At 32.6% G+C, this 18226-nt stretch overlaps 1 protein-coding gene across 2 annotated transcripts; it reads left to right on the top strand.

The window, feature by feature from the left end:
* The first annotated feature begins 9737 nt into the window (after positions 1 to 9737).
* LOC123900024 (protein FAR1-RELATED SEQUENCE 4-like) lies at positions 9738 to 15098 on the top strand. 2 transcript variants are annotated; one of them, XM_045951316.1, is made up of 3 exons: positions 9738 to 9892; positions 11292 to 13363; positions 15008 to 15098. In XM_045951316.1, the coding sequence occupies exons 1-2, from the start codon at positions 9866 to 9868 to the stop codon at positions 13350 to 13352; spliced, it is 2088 nt and encodes a 695-aa protein (XP_045807272.1). In that variant the 5' UTR covers positions 9738 to 9865; the 3' UTR covers positions 13353 to 13363; positions 15008 to 15098. The 2 variants fall into 2 exon arrangements, with proteins under 2 accessions (XP_045807272.1, XP_045807271.1); XM_045951315.1 differs by lacking the exon at positions 15008 to 15098 and having other exon boundaries at positions 11292 to 13593.
* Positions 15099 to 18226: the final 3128 nt, after the last annotated feature.

Raw genomic sequence — 18226 nt, 5'->3', positions numbered from 1 at the left:
AAGCGTTAATCCCTACTTTTTATGTGTTTACTGATTGTTATTGTACTTTAGGTTTATAGTTGTTAATGAAGTTGTTGATTATGTTGTTGAATATGAGTTGTTGATTATGTTGCTTAAATTTGTGATTAAGGAAATGTGATATTGATTCGTTGTTGGTTTAGTTTGTGATTAGTGAATTGTGATAATGATTATGTGATGAATTTAGTTGTTTAAGTTTGTGATTATCGTAATTGTGCTCTAAGTGCTCGATAACATAGCTAACCGACCATTTTTTTTTTTTACTTTTTTGTTATTTAGACATGGTAGGCAGAGCAATTCTCATATGTCACGACCCAACTCAAATCATGATTGGGGAAGCTACTATATTTGGTCTAGTGGTGGGAGGTTTGGGTAGTACGTTATAGGTTCTGGGTTCGATCTCCAGCTCATTGTAAAACAAAAAAAAATCCTTATTGGCGCACGAACTAATACTAATCCGGCAATAAACATGAAATTTCTAATATGCTTGATTTCTAACATGAAATTTCTAATCCGGAAAAAAAAAATCCATCAAAGGAAACCTACCAAAAGAGCTAAAATCTGGAACTTTGAATCCATTAGAAGCTTGCTACTCTTCTGAATCTGAAAAAAAAAAAAATAGAATATGAAGGGGTAAGTCACGAGGATTTATTGAGGAGACAACAACCACCATCAACTAGGAGAGAAACACACAAGAGCAAAAATACTTGATTTTCACAAATCTAATTTCAATTTACAAAGGTGGTAAACATGGAAAAAAATATAATTAATCCATAATCAAGTGTACACATGAAAAATTCACTAAACTTGAACATTTATTCATAAAAGAAGACTATTCAAAAATCCAATATCATAAAGAGATGAAAACAAAATCAAGAACATTATAAGAAATATGGAAATCCAAGTATAATTAAAAGAATCAATATTTCCGATAAAGTTCTTTTAATTATTGATTCTTGATTCTTTTAATTATACTCGATTTCTATATTTCCTATAAAGTTCTTGATTTCGTTTTCACCTCTTTATGACATTGAATTTTTGAATAGTCTTTTTTTTTTGTTTTGATAAATTTACAAGTTTAGTGAATTTTTCGTGTGGTACACTTGATTATGGATTAATTATATTTTTGCAAGTTTACTACCTTTGTAAATTGAAATTAGATTTGAGAAAATTAAGTATTCGTGCCCTTGTGTGTTTCCCTTCTAGTTGGTGGTGGTTGTTGTTTCCTCACTAAGTCCTCATGACTTACCCCTTCATATTCTAGTTTTGTTTTTCCAGATTCAGAAGAGTATAACAAGCTTCTAATAGATTCCAAGTTCCAGATTTTAGCTCTTTTGGTAGGTTTCCTTTGATGGGAGACTCTTTTGTTTATGTTTATGTTGAGTCGGTGTATCTGCAGCTATCTTGAGTCTAGGTATATATTTATTTTGGGATGTATAAAGTTAAATGTATTCCGATCACTACGGTTCGGAAAATAGATTTTGAATCGGTTTTCAATGCACTAGAAACATAACTGAATGCCCCATTTGAATTTTTTCAATTCTAGCTCACTATATTTCAATCTATAACCCTACTCAAAGTTCATCCGTCTTATTTCATCGAGTCAACTTCAAAGATATTATGTAAATATTAAACTCACAAGTAAATGTTAATCCCTATTTTTATGTTTTTGCCGATTGTTATTGTATTTTAGGTTTATTGTTGTTAATGAAGTTGTTGATTATATTGTTTAAATTAATTAGTTTGTGATTATTGTAATTGTGCTCTAAGTGTTCGATAAAATGGCTAACCGAACAATTTTTTAATTTTTTGTTGTTTAGATATGGAAAACGATGTTGGGAGAAGAAGACATGGTATGAAGAGAAATACCCATAGTTCATCATGTAGAGAAGATGCAGTAAATGTTTCTCCTCCTCGAAAAAGGGGTTGACCTAGGGAAAATCAACATGAACATGATGCTTCAGCTTCACAAGAACATGAACAAGCTAAGTATGTTGACAATGAGGAAGAGTGGCATGAGATACCACATGAACCACATTACCAACCACAATTGGAAGAACAAGCCACTAGGTTTGGTCTTGGTGAGTGGTTTAGGTAGTACGCTATAGATTTTGGGTTCGATTCTCAGCTCATTATAAAAAAAAAACACAATTGGAAGAACCGCAAGAAGCACAATCCTATAAAGGAGGTCCGACATATTTATCACTTCTTTCGTTATACCATAAACATATTGCAATCAAAATATGCTCTAAGAGAAGAAATATATTGACTCCAAGAGTAAGTCAATATAATTACTCCAAATCACTACCCTACATTATATTTTAATCAAGTGGTTCTAATTAATCGGACTATTTTCCTCTCCCATTGGCTTCCAATCGTCACTAACATAAAATCAATTCAATAATAGTAACCTAATAAAATCAATCCAAGAATAGTAACGGCAAAGAAAACTGAGAAATCTGCAATGATTTCTCTTCAACGGAGGAGATGAACAATAACAACAAATCTGAAAATTTTATCAACAAAACTTTTGAAAAAACAATAAAAAGATTTGATATTTGAGAGTTGACGCCAAAATAAAAATTATTGTACTACTGCCATAAGAATCTAAACCTATAAAAATTTGAGGAAATTGAGTTAATTGAAGATACCAAAATAAGAAGAAGAATCATTTTCTTGTTTGAGGAGAGTAGAGCAAAATTGGGTTTGGAGATTGAGAAGATTAGAGTGAGAATTGAGAGTGAAGTTGAGAAGCTCTTCGAAACAATCACTGAGCTTCACCACCGGAGAAGAATGATCACAAAATTGCTGCAAATCACAAAATTTTCATATGTTATCTTGGTTTTACATATTTCATTTTTTTTTTTTAACTTTTATCTAAATAAGTTTTTTATTTTATAAATTAAATAAGGCCATGTCTAGTATCAGTATGCATACATCAACTACTTCTTCCATCCATCTCTATATCTTTCTCAAATTCATTGGAAACAGATTCGTATTGCATAGAAGAAAGGGAATGGGAGAGGTTTCAATTAGGGAATGACAGAGGAAAATAGTCCTCATGGATGGAAGAAGATTCGTATTGCATATAATAATTATTTAAATAATAATATGTTAAATTTGTTCTACTGTGTGGGCCTGCAGTTGAGTTCAACCGCAGGTAATCCCAATCCGTGCAGATTACCTGCAGTAAAATTTTAACAGCAGGGCCCTGCTGTAGAGTTTTTTTATTTATATTATAATTTATAATAATTATTTAAATAATAATATGTTAAATTTGTTCTACTGTGTGGGCCTGCAGTTGAGTTCAACCGCAGGTAATCCCAATCCATGGTAGATGCGTGCAGATTACAATCCGTGGTAGATCAATTAATAATTAATTAGCACAATTAGATTAAAATATAATATAATGGAGGGTGGTGATTTGGAGTAACTTAACTTTATTATATGGTTTATATTCGTTTTAGCTTATTTAAATTTTGTATTTAAATTTTTTATTTAATATTTTTTTTATTAACACATTACTCTTTCTTTTATTAATTTTTTAGCGACCTCAGGCTAAAATTGAAAATGTGTTTGCTACTTCTTTTATAGACGGAATAATCAACATCTCAACATTTAAATAGCTCAAAGTAAAAAAAATTATACATGCATATATTTGAAACATAGACAAATTTATAATCTTAATTATGAACTCGGTGATTCAATGCGTCAATAGTTGATGACACATTCTTTGGTTTCTATAGTCATCGCTAGTATAGAAACCAAGGATGTGTTGTCGACTGGTTAACGTCATTGAATTAGTGAGTTCATAATATTTGTTTATGTTTCACACACACACACATATATATATATATATATATATATATATATATATATATATATATATATATATATAATTTTTTTTTTTGCATTGAGCTATTTAAATATTGAGATGTTGACTATTGCATCTATAAAAGAAGCAGCAAACACTTAGGTTACACATTTTCAATTTGAGCTCATTGATGAGGTCGCTAAAAAATTAATAAAAGAAAGAACACTTACATACAAGCGTGTTTTCATAAAGAACTCACAATTAAAGCATTATACATTATACATTAACAACATTAGAAAATACAAAACATACCTCTAGCAAAACGAGTTGCAACTCTTCTCATATGTTGATTTTCTTTCATAAGAGACATACCATATAAATCAACCAACTAGAACAAATAGAATACAAAATGACAAATTAAGAAAAGTTGAAGAAATCTAATTGCAATGAATATAATACTTATACACAAATCTAATCGACCGACATATAGAAATGATAAATATAATTTAAAGGAGGTCACAAAAAGAGCATCAAGGTGCAGCAAATAAAATACACGATTTTTTAAATAAATAAAAAAAACTAAAATATAATAAATCACGATGGACCTAGGTAATATAGTATAGAGAATTCCATCAAATTAAAAACCCCAAAATGAGACAAATCTGATTATGTGATTCACTTACCCAATCAAGATAGAGGTTGCACACAACATGAGATATTGAGCAAAACTACAAGTGAAATTGCGATACTAAGAACGATGGTTCAAGAAATTGAGTGATTGAACAAGAACGTATAGGTTTGATATGAGATCTGGAGTGGTTGGGAAATGGGTGAGCAAAGGGGAAAAGTGATTGAATCGCTCTCCATTTTGATTGTCACAAAAAGAGCATCAAGGTGCAGCAAAAAAAATACACGGTTTTTTAAATAAATAAAAAAACCTAAAATATAACAAATCACGATGGAACCAGGTAATATAGTATAGAGAATTCCATCACTTTAAAAACCCCAAAATGAAACAACTTATGATTATGTGATTCACTTACCCAATCAAGATAGAGGTTGCACACAAAATGAGATATTGAGCAAAACTACAAGTGAAATTGCGATACTAAGAACAATGGTTCAAGAAATTGAGTGATTGAACAAGAATGTATAGGTTTGATATGAGATCTGGAGTGGTTGGGAAATGGGTGAGGAAAGGGGAAAGGTGATTGAATCACTCTCCATTTTGTTTGTCGCCGTATTTGTTTGGTTCTTCCAGTTGGTGATGTGATGTATTTATATGCGTTTGATGTGTGATTTTGTGTCTAGGGTTTGTGAGTTTCCAACTAGGCCGGGTCGAACCTATGTATGGGCCACTGCACAGTGACTTTGAAAATAATGGGCCGGAATTTTTTTTATATGGTGGTAGTATAATTAGTAAATGGGGTACAAAAATAAAAAAAATCCAACAGGCCTTATAATATCATGAGATAACATACCACCCTACACATAAAAAAAACAAAGTAAATAGAAGCGATAATGTTTGAACGAGTGAACAAAGAGTTGGTACCACATTTATTTAGTAGTTCGCGTCTTAATCTAATTGCTAGTCACCTCTTAATTTTATTTATTGGTTCGACTTTAAAATTGTATATCTAGTTTAACATCAATATTACAGAATTGATCAACAATGTTGAGAAATTCTATGTTCTATTTTTTTTTCATTCTTGCTCTGCCACCTAAGAATTGGAAGTTTGAATATCGATGTGAGGCATAAGAAAATGAAAAGACTTGATGAGTTAACTCAATCTCAAATAGAAACTTCTTGATAAATTTATTATAAAAGAACTACAAAGTGTTGAAAAAACTAATGTTGAAATTTTTGACAATGTTAATGTTGAACTACTAGTGTTGAAAATGCTATAAATGTTGATAATATAGATGTGATTTGTTTATTTAAAAGAGCTCGACAAAGTATTTTATTTTTGTTGTGATGTTTTTAAGAGGGACTAATATAGGTCAATTAACAAATGAAGGATTTTCTGATCGAACACATATATATTGATCAAAGATTTATAAAGCATGAGGCACACATGTAACATGTTAAGAATATGACTTGGCATGAATTGTGTCAAAGGATACAAATTTCCAAACTATTGATAAAAAAAAAAAACTAAAAGAGTGATTGAGAAAGAAAATGATCACTAGAAAAAGTGTTTTAAAAAGAATAATTTTCAATAATGAAATTCTTTGCTAAATATAATGAGATATATTATATCAAGAGTTAGGATCCGTTGACACCAAATGTCAAACTTTATTTTGACATCAAATTCTAACCCTTAATTTAAGCTGATCCAAAGGTTTACAATCATCCACTTAAAAAGTTCAGGTGATCTCGATTTCCTTTATTTATTCCCAATAACTCGCCGAGTGATTTGTCCTCCTTTACCTCTTTGTTACCAAATAATTGGGATATCCTTCCTTATCGATCTTTCTCCACGTGAACCCTTTTCAACACTCTGATTGTTGTTGCCCTCCTTTTCCAAGAGAGGTTGACATGAGCATTACCCCAATTTTGGACGCCCAAGATCCTGTCATCAAGCATGTTTCCCTCACAAAAAATTATCCTAGAATCCAATGATAGATATCAATGTTTTATCCATCCCTGTTTCTCATCACCGCCGATAAAATTTAAGTAAATTAAACTAATTTATTGGGGGTGCCAAAAAGAATTCATAGTTTCATATCGACAATTCTTCATGATTTTTCTCCACTTGAGACATCGCAATTGCAGATACAATACATGTCAATGACAGATCCGTCATATCTTTATTTTATTTGAGAGAGAGTGATTAAATAAATCTGGGATTTGTAAAAAAAAAATTGGGATATTGTACTGAATCCCTACGGAAAAATATAAGTGAACAAAGATTAACCTTTGGATGAAAGGAAATCAACGGTTTATATTTGGTGTTAAAATAAAGTTTGATACCTGTGTCAACCGATCCTAACTCATATAATAATAGTGCACATGACTTTGGGTAAAATAAAAAATAAAATAAAATAGTGCACATGACTAGATCAAAAAAAGTAAAAATAATATTGCACATGATTTGCATTATGTGGGATTCGAAGAGGGTAACCACCGAAAAGCTAGTTTTGCTCCAAAAAAGTTAAATATATTAACTTTGCCAAAAACTTATTATTGATGTATTTTACACGTAAAAAATAAGCATCTTATTTTTATCACGTACTTGTAAAAAAACCTGTTTGGCCCGACTTCTCCTTTTATGGAGTAAAAAGTCAAAAATAAGCCGGGCCAAACAGTACATAATAGAAAACTTTGAAAGAAAATGTAAAAAGGTTGATTGTCATCCATTTGTTAAGATAGTTACATAGATAGTGGGTTTTTAAATTGGTTAAATTAAAATATGCAAAATGATAAACAGTGTTCGAGGACGCTGATTAAAGAATAAAAAAATAGTAATTTGACATTGGAACTTGTGCAGTGCAGTCAGCTCATCAAAAGTTTTAAAAAAAATGATATTTTCTATTCAAAACTTCATTTTTTTGTTTCCTTAACCAGTGCCCCGGAAACACCGGTTAGCATGACCCTTAAAATATTTTCGAAAACCTTTATAATAAGAAAATTAATTGGTAGTTACATATAAGGTTATTCCCATCTTCACGGGAGTTTTTATTCCAACAATTCTCTTTGAGAAAGTTTTTCTTCGGCTTAAATGCAGTTTTACCCCCTATTTTGAATAAATTGGAATTTTACCCGCTATTTTAAAATCCGGAATTTTATCCCCCCTATTTTATATTGTTTTGGATTCCCCCCCCCCCCCCCCCCCCCCCCCCCCAAATTCTGCACAAAATCTGCTTCTGAGCCTCAACTTCAAAGCTTCGCACATAACTCAATTTGGATCAATAATTCACCAAACTGGTACCGAAATGACCGTAATCGAGTTAGCTTTCCAGAGAATCAAACCACACTAAATTTAGAGTTACACATGGAGATTATTTCACGTGTTCATCATCCAATCTATACTTTCACTATTAAAACCAACCTGAACCAACTCAATTCTGAATAGGTTGGGTTAAGTTCGCAGGTTATTTATAAAATTAAGAATTTTTTTTTATAGAGAAGAATAATTTTTTTTTCAATGCAATTGTTACACTTTTCTTGTTTAAGTTTAATAAATCAGGCAACTGGATCTACCAAGAAAAAATCAGTTGGGTTAGTTGGGATAATATTTGCCAACCAAAGAATAAAGGAGGGCTAGGCATAAAAAACTTGAAGTCATTTAATGATTCACTCTTATGTAAATGGAAGTGGCAATGTCTGACTGATTTGTCTACTTCTTGGTTCAATCTTTTGCATTTTCGTTATGGATCTTTTGCCGCTAATTTCTTATATGGGGAAGGGAGGGAATGTCTCAAACATGCTTCAATTTGGTGGCGGGATATGTGGAAAATAGGAGGTGCGGAGGAAGGGGGTTGGTTTGTTAATAATATTAGTAGCATTCTTGACGACGGTAACAATATACCTTTTTGGAAGGAAAAATGGTTAGGAATGGTACCGTTAAGTGAATTGTATCCAGCCATCTTTGTTTCATAAATCAACTCATAAAGATGCTTGCATTTCAAATATGGGGATATGGAATAACAACATGTGGTCTTGGAAACTCAATTGGATGACAACACTTGATGATGCAGATATTGAATCCTTCAATGAATTGCATCAATTTCTTGAACAGGTTCGGCCTAACAGAGCTTCTTGCGACAAGCGAAGATGGTCATCAAATTCTGATGGTTCTTTTTCAGTTCGATCAGTGTACATGGTTTTGCAGGACAACCGTGTAGGTACTGCTCTTGATACACATACAGTGGCAGCATTGGAAAAATTATGGAAGAACAATGTTCCATCAAAAGTTAGCGTTTTCGGTTGGCGGCTGTTGCTTGAAAAATTACCAACCCGCGAGGCTTTAGTTCGCAAAGGTATTATCACGAATAATCATAAGAGAAGTTGCGTATTTTGCTTCAAAGAGGTAGAAAATATACAACACATTTTTCACTTGCTGCATTACTTTACAAATTTGGCATAAAATATTTGCTTGGTTAGGTACTAATGTCATCCCTTTTGAGGACGTTACAAGTCATTTCTCTTTGTTTGGTGAATTAGCAAAAGGCAATCATAGCAAGCGAATTCGCCATATAATTTGGTCGGCGACGACGTGGAGTATTTGGCGTACGCGTAATAACATTTTTTTAGAGGAGATTGTGTCAATATATCATCTTTAGTGGAGCAAATTGTTTACTTTTCTTGGTTTTGGTTTATAGGCCGAACAAAGAACAATGTTAATTTAGCTTTTTCTGACTGACGTAATAATCCTTTAGATTATTTTCAACGGATCTAAAATGATCTATTCTGAATTGTAAGGGTTGAGTACCTCTTATACTCCTTATAATTCATTTTTTACTTATAAAAAAAAAACAAAAAAATATCGGGGCATGTAAATTTTAAAAAATAAAAACTTCTAGGCCCATAACAAAAATTAAAATTTAAAATAAAGAAAGAAATTTAAAAAACCATAGGCAATAACACGATTTAATAAATCATGTGGATGATCACCTAATAGTGTGGCAAAGTGGTAGATACTTGGGTCTCTTAACTATTTGGTTCTGGGTTCAATCCTCGGCCGGTGCGTATGGAGAAGAATTTGTTGGGAGAGGTTAACCCCTTAAATAGATCTCAGTTACCTCGAGAAGATTAGTCTCCGCAGCTGTGCGCGGAGGATAACTTTGGTTTACCAAAAAATCATGTGATGATCCAAACCCATTGACCAACCCGATATTTTGTGGGTCCTATCAGGTTGAATCGTCGGGTTAGCGGTCTACCCGCACCATTAACACCCGTAAACATTTCCCCTATAAATATAAATCTCTTCTACTCAGCCGCATAAGTCATAACAGTGACATGAAAGACGAGCGAGTACTCACACATAAATGTAATGTATCAGCACCGGCAACAACACTCTTTCAAACTCAATGCCCATTAGGGCACAAAAAACTAGGGTTTGTTTCCGCACCATATCATTTCATTGCATATAATTGCGTTTTGTTTTCAATTTTTCCTACATTTCGCCAAAAGCTTTCAACTTGTCATTGTTGTTGTTGCTAATTTGAACTGAAATTTCTAATGCTTTGAGATTTTGTATTATTGAACTTGTGCATAGTGTAAATAATGTTTTATTTCGAAACTAGGTTTTGTCAACTATGCATTGTTATTGTCGGATAACCGATTATCCAAAAGCTTAAGCCGTTAGGATAGAGCTACATAAATGGTTTTATATTATTTCTAACACCCCCCCTCACGCAAGAGCCCATTTGGGCTTGAAGCGTGGATAATGCATAGGCCTGCCTATCATATGCTTAAATTCCACTTTTTAATTAGAAATTAAGGGGAGCGGTGATCGAACTCTAGACCACTTAGTCATAGAGGCTCTGATACCATGTCAAATAACCGATTATCACAAAAGCTTAAGCTGTTAGGGTAGACCTACATCAATGATTTTATATTATTTCTAACAGTTATGTTGGGTTTTAGATTTCAGATAAGTGTTAGTTAATGTGGTGGATGAAGAAATTACTGTTGATAATCATAGGCTCATAGTAATTACATTGTGTGATTAGATTATTAATTTGTATTGTAATTTAGGGTGCAGCACAGAGCACATAGTTGAAAAGTGTTCAATTAGTAAATATGCGGCATGTGATGGGTTAACTCTTGGTTAGGGAACTATGCCTGAACAATAGGTTCAGTTCGTGAACTGCTATAATCGGTTTAATTAATTCTGGTTCGGCACAGTTCTGCAGTTCGGTTCACAGTTATTTTTAACACTCCTACTCAAGGGTAACTAGCATTTATAATGGAGTTGACGGTCATTTTGGTCTCTCAATATGTTAGCCATTGTCATTAAAGTCGTGTATGCATCAATATTATGATGAAATTACGATAACATCCCCGGTCGTGTCTTCTGTCAGTAATTGTACAGTCCTAACTAACTAACAGAAGATAAAGTCAAGAAGCAAATTAACTATCGGGGAAGAGACATTTAAGGACCAAATTAGCCAACCAAAGACACATTACAAGATGTTTTTGTAATTTTGATTTACGGACTATTGTGATAGTGTCTCACATGTTCAAGGATCAAAGTGGTTATTTACTCATTTATAATGTTTGTTAGTGTTATTCTTCCAATCTATAACCTTTTGAACAACAATAAATAAATAAATAAGATAAAAGGAAAGTGATATATTCCCGTTGAAAATATATGGAAAATGGTCATGATTAAATTTAACCTATTATGTGTGTGCAATGAAATATTACCAAGTTCAAGCTACATGCTTGGATTTTGTATGCTGGATTTTCGGAACATTGAACAATGATACAGGTTAAGTGTTAACCTTACAGGTAATGGAAGACCGCTGCAATTCACTTATTCCATTGGATATTGAAACAAATAGGTGTGAAGAAGTGTTGAGACATTGTCGACCAAAGGAGTGTAAACCTGTGAACCATAATTTAGATGATTGTGATGTGGTTCCTACACCACAGGATTGGATGAAATTTAACTCAGAAGATGAGGTAAGATCATATTATACAAAATATGCAAACCAAGAAGGTTTTGCCATCATGACAAGAACCTCAAAAAGGGGAGCTGATGGTAAGCTTTTCTATTTTATACTTGCATGTTCAAGCAAAGGATATAGAAGAATCGGTAAAAAGAATCCTGTCACAAATTGTTCATCAGGGAAACAAAAGTGTGAAGCCAGGATCATTGTTAATTTATGTGAAGATGGTGCCTACTGTTTTAAATCTATTACGCTTAATCACAATCATGAATTGAATCCAAACCAAGTCAAGTCTAGAAATAGTGCTGATACTAACAAGAGGTTGAAAAGGACATTAGATCCAAATGATCAAGCTGAGAAAGGAGGGAAGAAGAGTTTTGGGTCTCTTGTGGTTAAACCTGAGGTCAATGAAAATCTGGCATTTTGTGAACAAGGCTTTAGAAATTACATTCAGAAAGAGAAACGACTTATTGGGGAAGATGGAGATGGTCATGCCCTTCATAAGTATTTTATGCGGATGCAAGAACAAGACAGCAATTTCTTTTATGCAATTGACTTTGATGATTGCTTTTGTGTGAAGAACATTTTTTGGGCCGATGGAAGGAGCAGAGCTGCATACAAATTATTTGGTGATGTGGTGAAATTTGATTCTACATATCTTTCTAACCAATACAAAATACCTCTTACATTCTTGGTTGGAGTTAACCATCATGGACAATCTATACTTTTCGGTTGTGGGTTATTGTCCTCTGAAGACACACAATCATTTGTGTGGTTGTTTCAATCATGGCTGGTTTGCATGTCTGGTGTTCAACCGAAAGGTATCATAACAGATCAACGCAAGACTGTGCAGAGTGCAATTGGCATTGTATTCCCCTCCACTCGACATTCTTGGTGTTTATCACATATTATGAAAAAACTTCCTCAAAATATAGGTGGACACACCGAGTATGATACTTTAAGTTACCATTTACAGAGAGTTGTATATGATTCATTCACTACAAATGAATTTGAAACAGCTTGGAAGATGATTGTGGAGGAATTTGACCTAGAGGACAATGAATGGTTGAGGGAGTTGTACCTTGAAAGACACAGATGGGTTCCTACATTTATAAGATGTAGTTTTTGGGCTGGAATGTCTGCTACCCAACTTGGTGCAATTCCACGTGGTTTTTTTGATGAAATAATCAGTGTCCAAACAAGTTTGAAACAGTTTGTTGATAAATATGACATTGCTTTGCAAGCCAAAGTTGAAAAAGAGTTTGAAGCTGATTTTCTGTCATATAGTAGCACTCTTGAATGTGCTACAAACTCTCCAATTGAACGGCAATTCCAATCTGCATACACTCATGCAAAGTTTCTAGAGGTCCAGAAAGAATTTATAGGGAAAGCAGATTGTAACGTTTGTATTGCACATGTTGAAGGTTCTATTTGTCACTATAATGTCATTGAAGATACAATGATAGGTGATAAACCCAAGGAAACCATGTTTCAAGTCACATTTGACAGGGTTAACTGTGATGTAAAGTGCATATGCAACATGTTTGAATTTAAAGGTATACTTTGTAGACATTCACTTGGTATACTATCTATGGAACGAGTAAAAGAGATCCCTTGTAAATACATCTTGAATAGATGGATGAAAAGTATGAAGAGAAGGCATGCATATGTAAAGACCAGCTATGCTGCCAAGCAGCTTCAACCTCAGATTCAAAAGTTTGATTTATTATGCAAACAATTTGAGAGTGTTGCTGAGGTTGCTTCCGAATTCGAGGAAACAAGTTCTTTCGTAAAGAATACTATTTGTGACTTGAAAGAGAAGTTGGAATCGTGGGCATCTTGTTTGAGAAACTCATCTGATATGGCAGTGCCTATAAGTTGTGCAGTTGAAGGTACTTGAATGTCTGTCAGGTGAGAACATTGTCATTTTGTTAACTGCAATAACTATAAGCCAAATGTATAGGCATGGAAAATTAAGCTTCTGTAGATAAATATGTATTTAAGCCCCAAAGAGTACTCTTGAAATCATAATCATCTAATACATATTTAGAAGAGGTATTCTTACCTTTTGAAACATGTACTGTACTGTATGTAGAATATATGTTGACAAAATTAACGGTTACCTGCCCTTTGGTTTTTTTTTTTTGTTTTTTGACATTCGTTACCTGTCCTTCGTTTCTTGATGATATTGGTCACAAAAATTTCTTACAAAATTTACTTAATAACGTATCAAATGATTTTATATTTTTAAAAAAATTTACATGAATGACATATATAATATAAACTTTCAACACAAACCAAAATAGTATTTATGTAACTCAGACAACAGCAAAAAAATACACGAGTTGGATGAGGAGTTCGACTAGTTTGAGCTAAGAGTTAAAAGAGTTAGATGTTTTGGATTCAAATTCGGACAATGGAGAAAAATTAATAACTTAATAACTAATTATTGTTGGATTTTAAATATGCGTGGTTAAATTTCGCGTCGACTATAAATGAAAAGAGTGTTAGTCATATAAAAGTTTAATGTAATATAGACATATAAAAAACCTTCGAGTAAAACTTAATATAGACATCTATTATTAACTTCTGTGTGTCTATAATAGATTATGACACAAAAAAATAGTATGCAGTATTGTGGCTTTGTTAATTTTATATTTCTATTTATTCACTCATATTTCTATTTTGGAATATACGACACTTGAACAAAAAAACACACGTAAGACATAATGTTCATAAAAGCTTGAAATACATTTTAGGCATATGCATAATGCATGAGATTGTTTTGTATGTCTATATATTGTCTAATGTTTCATTAGAATACATTGACGACTTAACTCTCTTAATTTTTGAATTTTATTCTTTGATTTAGTCAAGTTATATTGTTGCATCAACTTGTATGAGTCCAACCTTAGAGTAAGTCCAACCTTAAGTTTAGCTATAGGTGGCACTAGGAGGATCTTTCACCAAGCATTGAACCACCTTTCATAGAATCAAGTCATATACAATTGCCATATAAATACGTAACTCAAACAATTCTTCAAAATCACACAAAATTCACATAACTTTTCTGTGTTTTGTAAGAACTTTGAGCAATGGCAAAAAATCTAAGCACCAATATGCTTTGCTTAGTTGTGTTTCTTCTTGTACAAAGCAAGGTAAATCAACATATATCACTAAAGCTTCTCTCATTATGCTAATTTGCATAGTTATCTTTCTTTTATCCTTTATTTCATTTTTTTATAACTTTTTTCAATGTTAAATAAGTTTTTCGTCCCTAAGAATATAACAAATTTTATTTTCTAATCACTAAAATTAAAAATGAGATGTTATAGACATACAGAGATTTAAAATAGATAGACGTAACATGAGCATATCTTAGGGACAAAAACAAAACAAAATGAAATTTTTTAGAAAGACGAAAAGATTTATTAATTGCCTACATTTGCATAAATTACTTACCTGATTTTCTATCCTACACCAAGGGCATCCATTTTCTATCCTCCCTTATTTATATTATCATTTTTCATGTTTACACAAATGATTTTAATTCAGGCTGAGATTGTTACCATTGAAGCTCCAGCTCCATCTCCAGCTCCAACTCCAACCTCACATCCAAATTCAACTCCAGCTCCAACAACTCCGGAAACTCCAGCAGCTCCGGCAACTCCGACAACTCCAGAAACTCCGGCAACTCCAGCAGCTCCTACAACTCCAACAGCTCCAGCAACTCCAGCAGCTCCTACAACTCCACCGGCTCCAGCAACTCCTGCAACCCCAGAAGCTCCAGTGACTCCTGATCCAACGGTGAGGATTTTACTTCGCTTGAAGATAATTATATACAGCATTTATTTCTAATGCTAATTTCATCTTTGTTTGATTGAGTTTCAGGATGGCACCACAGAAGGCAGTCTTAAACCGGAAGGTATTGATTTATTGAATGATAGCTTTACTCATAAATAAGATATAACATTAAAAATAAATTGTTAAAATTAAGACCAAACCATCATATACAAGATATTAGATTTGATGTTACAATATTCATTCACTTCACTAATATGTAGTGTACTAATTAATATGATGTAGTGTACTAATCAAATGTATATGGTTGAAATTGTAGAATGTGCTCCTCGATGTGAAGTTAGATGTTCAAAAACACATCACAAGAAGCCATGTTTGTTCTATTGTAAGTATTGTTGTGCCAAGTGCTTGTGTGTGCCTCCGGGAACTTATGGAAACAAGGAAGTTTGTCCCTGCTATAACAATTGGAAGACCCAAGAAGGAGGACCCAAATGTCCTTGAAAATCCAAATTGCTCATCATGTACTATAGACCACAACAATGTAGTATTTAGTTATGTTTGTTTGTTCATTTTTATTCTTCCACAAGGAATAAGAGAAAAAAAGTTTAAAATAGCACAATACTACTTTTTTTTTTTTGACTAAAAATTATATACATTCAATCATTTAAATTGATAAAGTACATTAAATATAAGCACAAATTCAACATCGCTACAAATGAAAAGGTTGAAAATGTGAACAAATTCATAGCATTTAAGTTAATAGCATAAAACGACAAACTCAAGCCTACAAATGGTGTAGCAAAATAAAAGTAACCGCAATACTCATGCATCCTGATTTGCATCGTTGACCACCTAGTCATGGTTGAATTAGTAGTTGATCTGTCAATCTGAACCAAACAAACACCGTAACAAGATGATACTTGTCGGAGCCATGAAGAAGGAAAGAAAGTAAACTGGAATTAAGGACAAAACTGATTTGAGTAAAACCAATCAATCAATAAAAGTATCAATCAACGAACTGTAAGTGAGAAATATGGACCGGAGAATTGCCTTCAGTGCCCACTTGATATCCTTTAAGCAAGTCTGTATCAACCGAGCTTATCAAAAAAAAAAGAAAGTCTGTATCAACCGAAACTTTGAGCATAACATTGCCACCTTAGGGATGAGAACGATGAAGGTGCAATAAGAACCCTTCACCAGTCGACCATTAGAGTAAAATTCTAACAAAAAGTTCGTGAAAAAGAAGTTCCTCCATCTCTGAATCAATCAAATCTTCAATTTCCCCTTTCTCCTCTAAAGCCAACCTTCTTTCTTTAATATCTTCCCGATTGGTTCGAGGTAGATGGAGGGGAATTGAGGGGGGTAATCTTGACAAAATATTTTTTTTATTAAATCATTTTTTTTTTAAAAAAAACATTTTTTATTCTTGAAAAAAAGAAACAAAATTTAAAAAAAAATAAAATAAAAATGTTCCCTCACAATTTAAAATGTTCTATGAATTTAAAATATTCCTTTTTGCAAATTTAAAACGTTTTTTTAACCAATCAAATCTCTCTAATAATTGAGATTTTTTGTTTTTAATTTTTTTTTCAAAAATAAAAAAACGCTTTTTAAAAAAACATGATTTAATAAAAAGAAATATTTTTTGTCAAGATTATCCCCCTCACCTCCACTCCATCTACCTCGAACCAATCGGACCCTTAATCTACCTACCTGATTTCTTTGAAGTGAAGTTTAAATTTATTTGTGTGATTCGGCACAAAATTGGTCCCTTTGGTTTAAAATAACATACGGCCTAACGAAGCATAAAGTTTCTTATAAATTAATTATTTATATTTCATTAATTAAATTACAAAAATGAATTTTTTTTTAACAAGCCAAAATGAGATATATTAAACTGAACCAAAAGATCTCCTCAGCACAAGGCATACCAGAGAAGACAAAAAAATAGTTACAAAAGTGTCATAGAAAAACCAAAAACAAAAAACTATACAAAGCTCAGACAAAGCAAATGACTAGACCACCAGCTATGGTAGTTTAAAGCTAAAGTGACATTCTTCGCCTTCAACCACCTAAAAGAAACAAATTTATTAAATTGAAACTAAAGTTTTTAATTAGTTTTCTTATAATTTCATGAATTTTGATCATTCAATATCATCATATTGTATTATCATTTCAAATATGTTAAATCATTATTTTAAAGTGCAAAAATATAATGGAGGCATGGCCGGAGCCCCTCATGGGTTGGACAGGGCCATGGCCCGTCCCAAGATTTTCATTGTTTTTTCATAGGTATACTATTTAGCGGCGGTTTTAAAACCCGTTAAATAGTATTTGTTAATTCTCAGTTTGCGGGGGTTTCAAACACTCTCAATTTGGACCACTAGAAATCTTTAATAGGTTTCCAGTTTGCGGGGATTTCAAACCCCCTCAGAATTCTCCCCTAAAAATTAATAATTCAAATATCCTTCTTAATTTATTTTTTTGCACCATCCCTTCAAATGTTTTATTGTTTAATATTTATAGAAATTTTAGAATGTGTAATTTATTTTGTGAACGTATTCAAGTACATTTTTTTGGAGAAAAAAGTACTCAAATTTTTATTTAAAATAGAGTTTGTGTATAAAAATTCATGTTTGATCAATCTTTTGTTAAAAAATTTTAAATTTATTTATTGAAAATGGTAATGGTTCACCTATTGACTCTTTTTGAGATATCTATATTAGACACGCCTTCAATATGATATGTCTTCTTTTAGTAATTTTTTTTGCATATTCGATTTATATTCATAGCGGCCCGCCCCAACTTTTTGGGCTAGCTCCGCCACTGAATGGAGGACTAAAACTGGAATGATTTTAAATCAGAAAGACCAATTTCATAAGTGAGGAAAAATAGGGAGATCAAAGTTGTAATTAAGCTACCAAATGTTAGTTGGTTCGGTGGTGATTGAAGCTGAACTTGGTAGAGAGGACC

Source organism: Trifolium pratense, linkage group LG7, assembly GCF_020283565.1.
Source record: "Trifolium pratense cultivar HEN17-A07 linkage group LG7, ARS_RC_1.1, whole genome shotgun sequence".
Classification (NCBI taxonomy): Eukaryota; Viridiplantae; Streptophyta; class Magnoliopsida; order Fabales; family Fabaceae; genus Trifolium; species Trifolium pratense.
The sequence above is the reverse complement of the archived record's forward strand: the minus strand, read 5'-3'. Positions and strand labels throughout refer to the sequence as shown.

Coding starts and splice junctions, on each gene's coding strand:
- LOC123900024 (XM_045951316.1), top strand. CDS start 9,866: ATGCCCATTAGGGCACAAAAAACTAGG. Junction 9,893..11,291: donor TTAGGGCACAAAAAACTAGG/GTTTGTTTCCGC, acceptor TTAACCTTACAG/GTAATGGAAGACCGCTGCAA.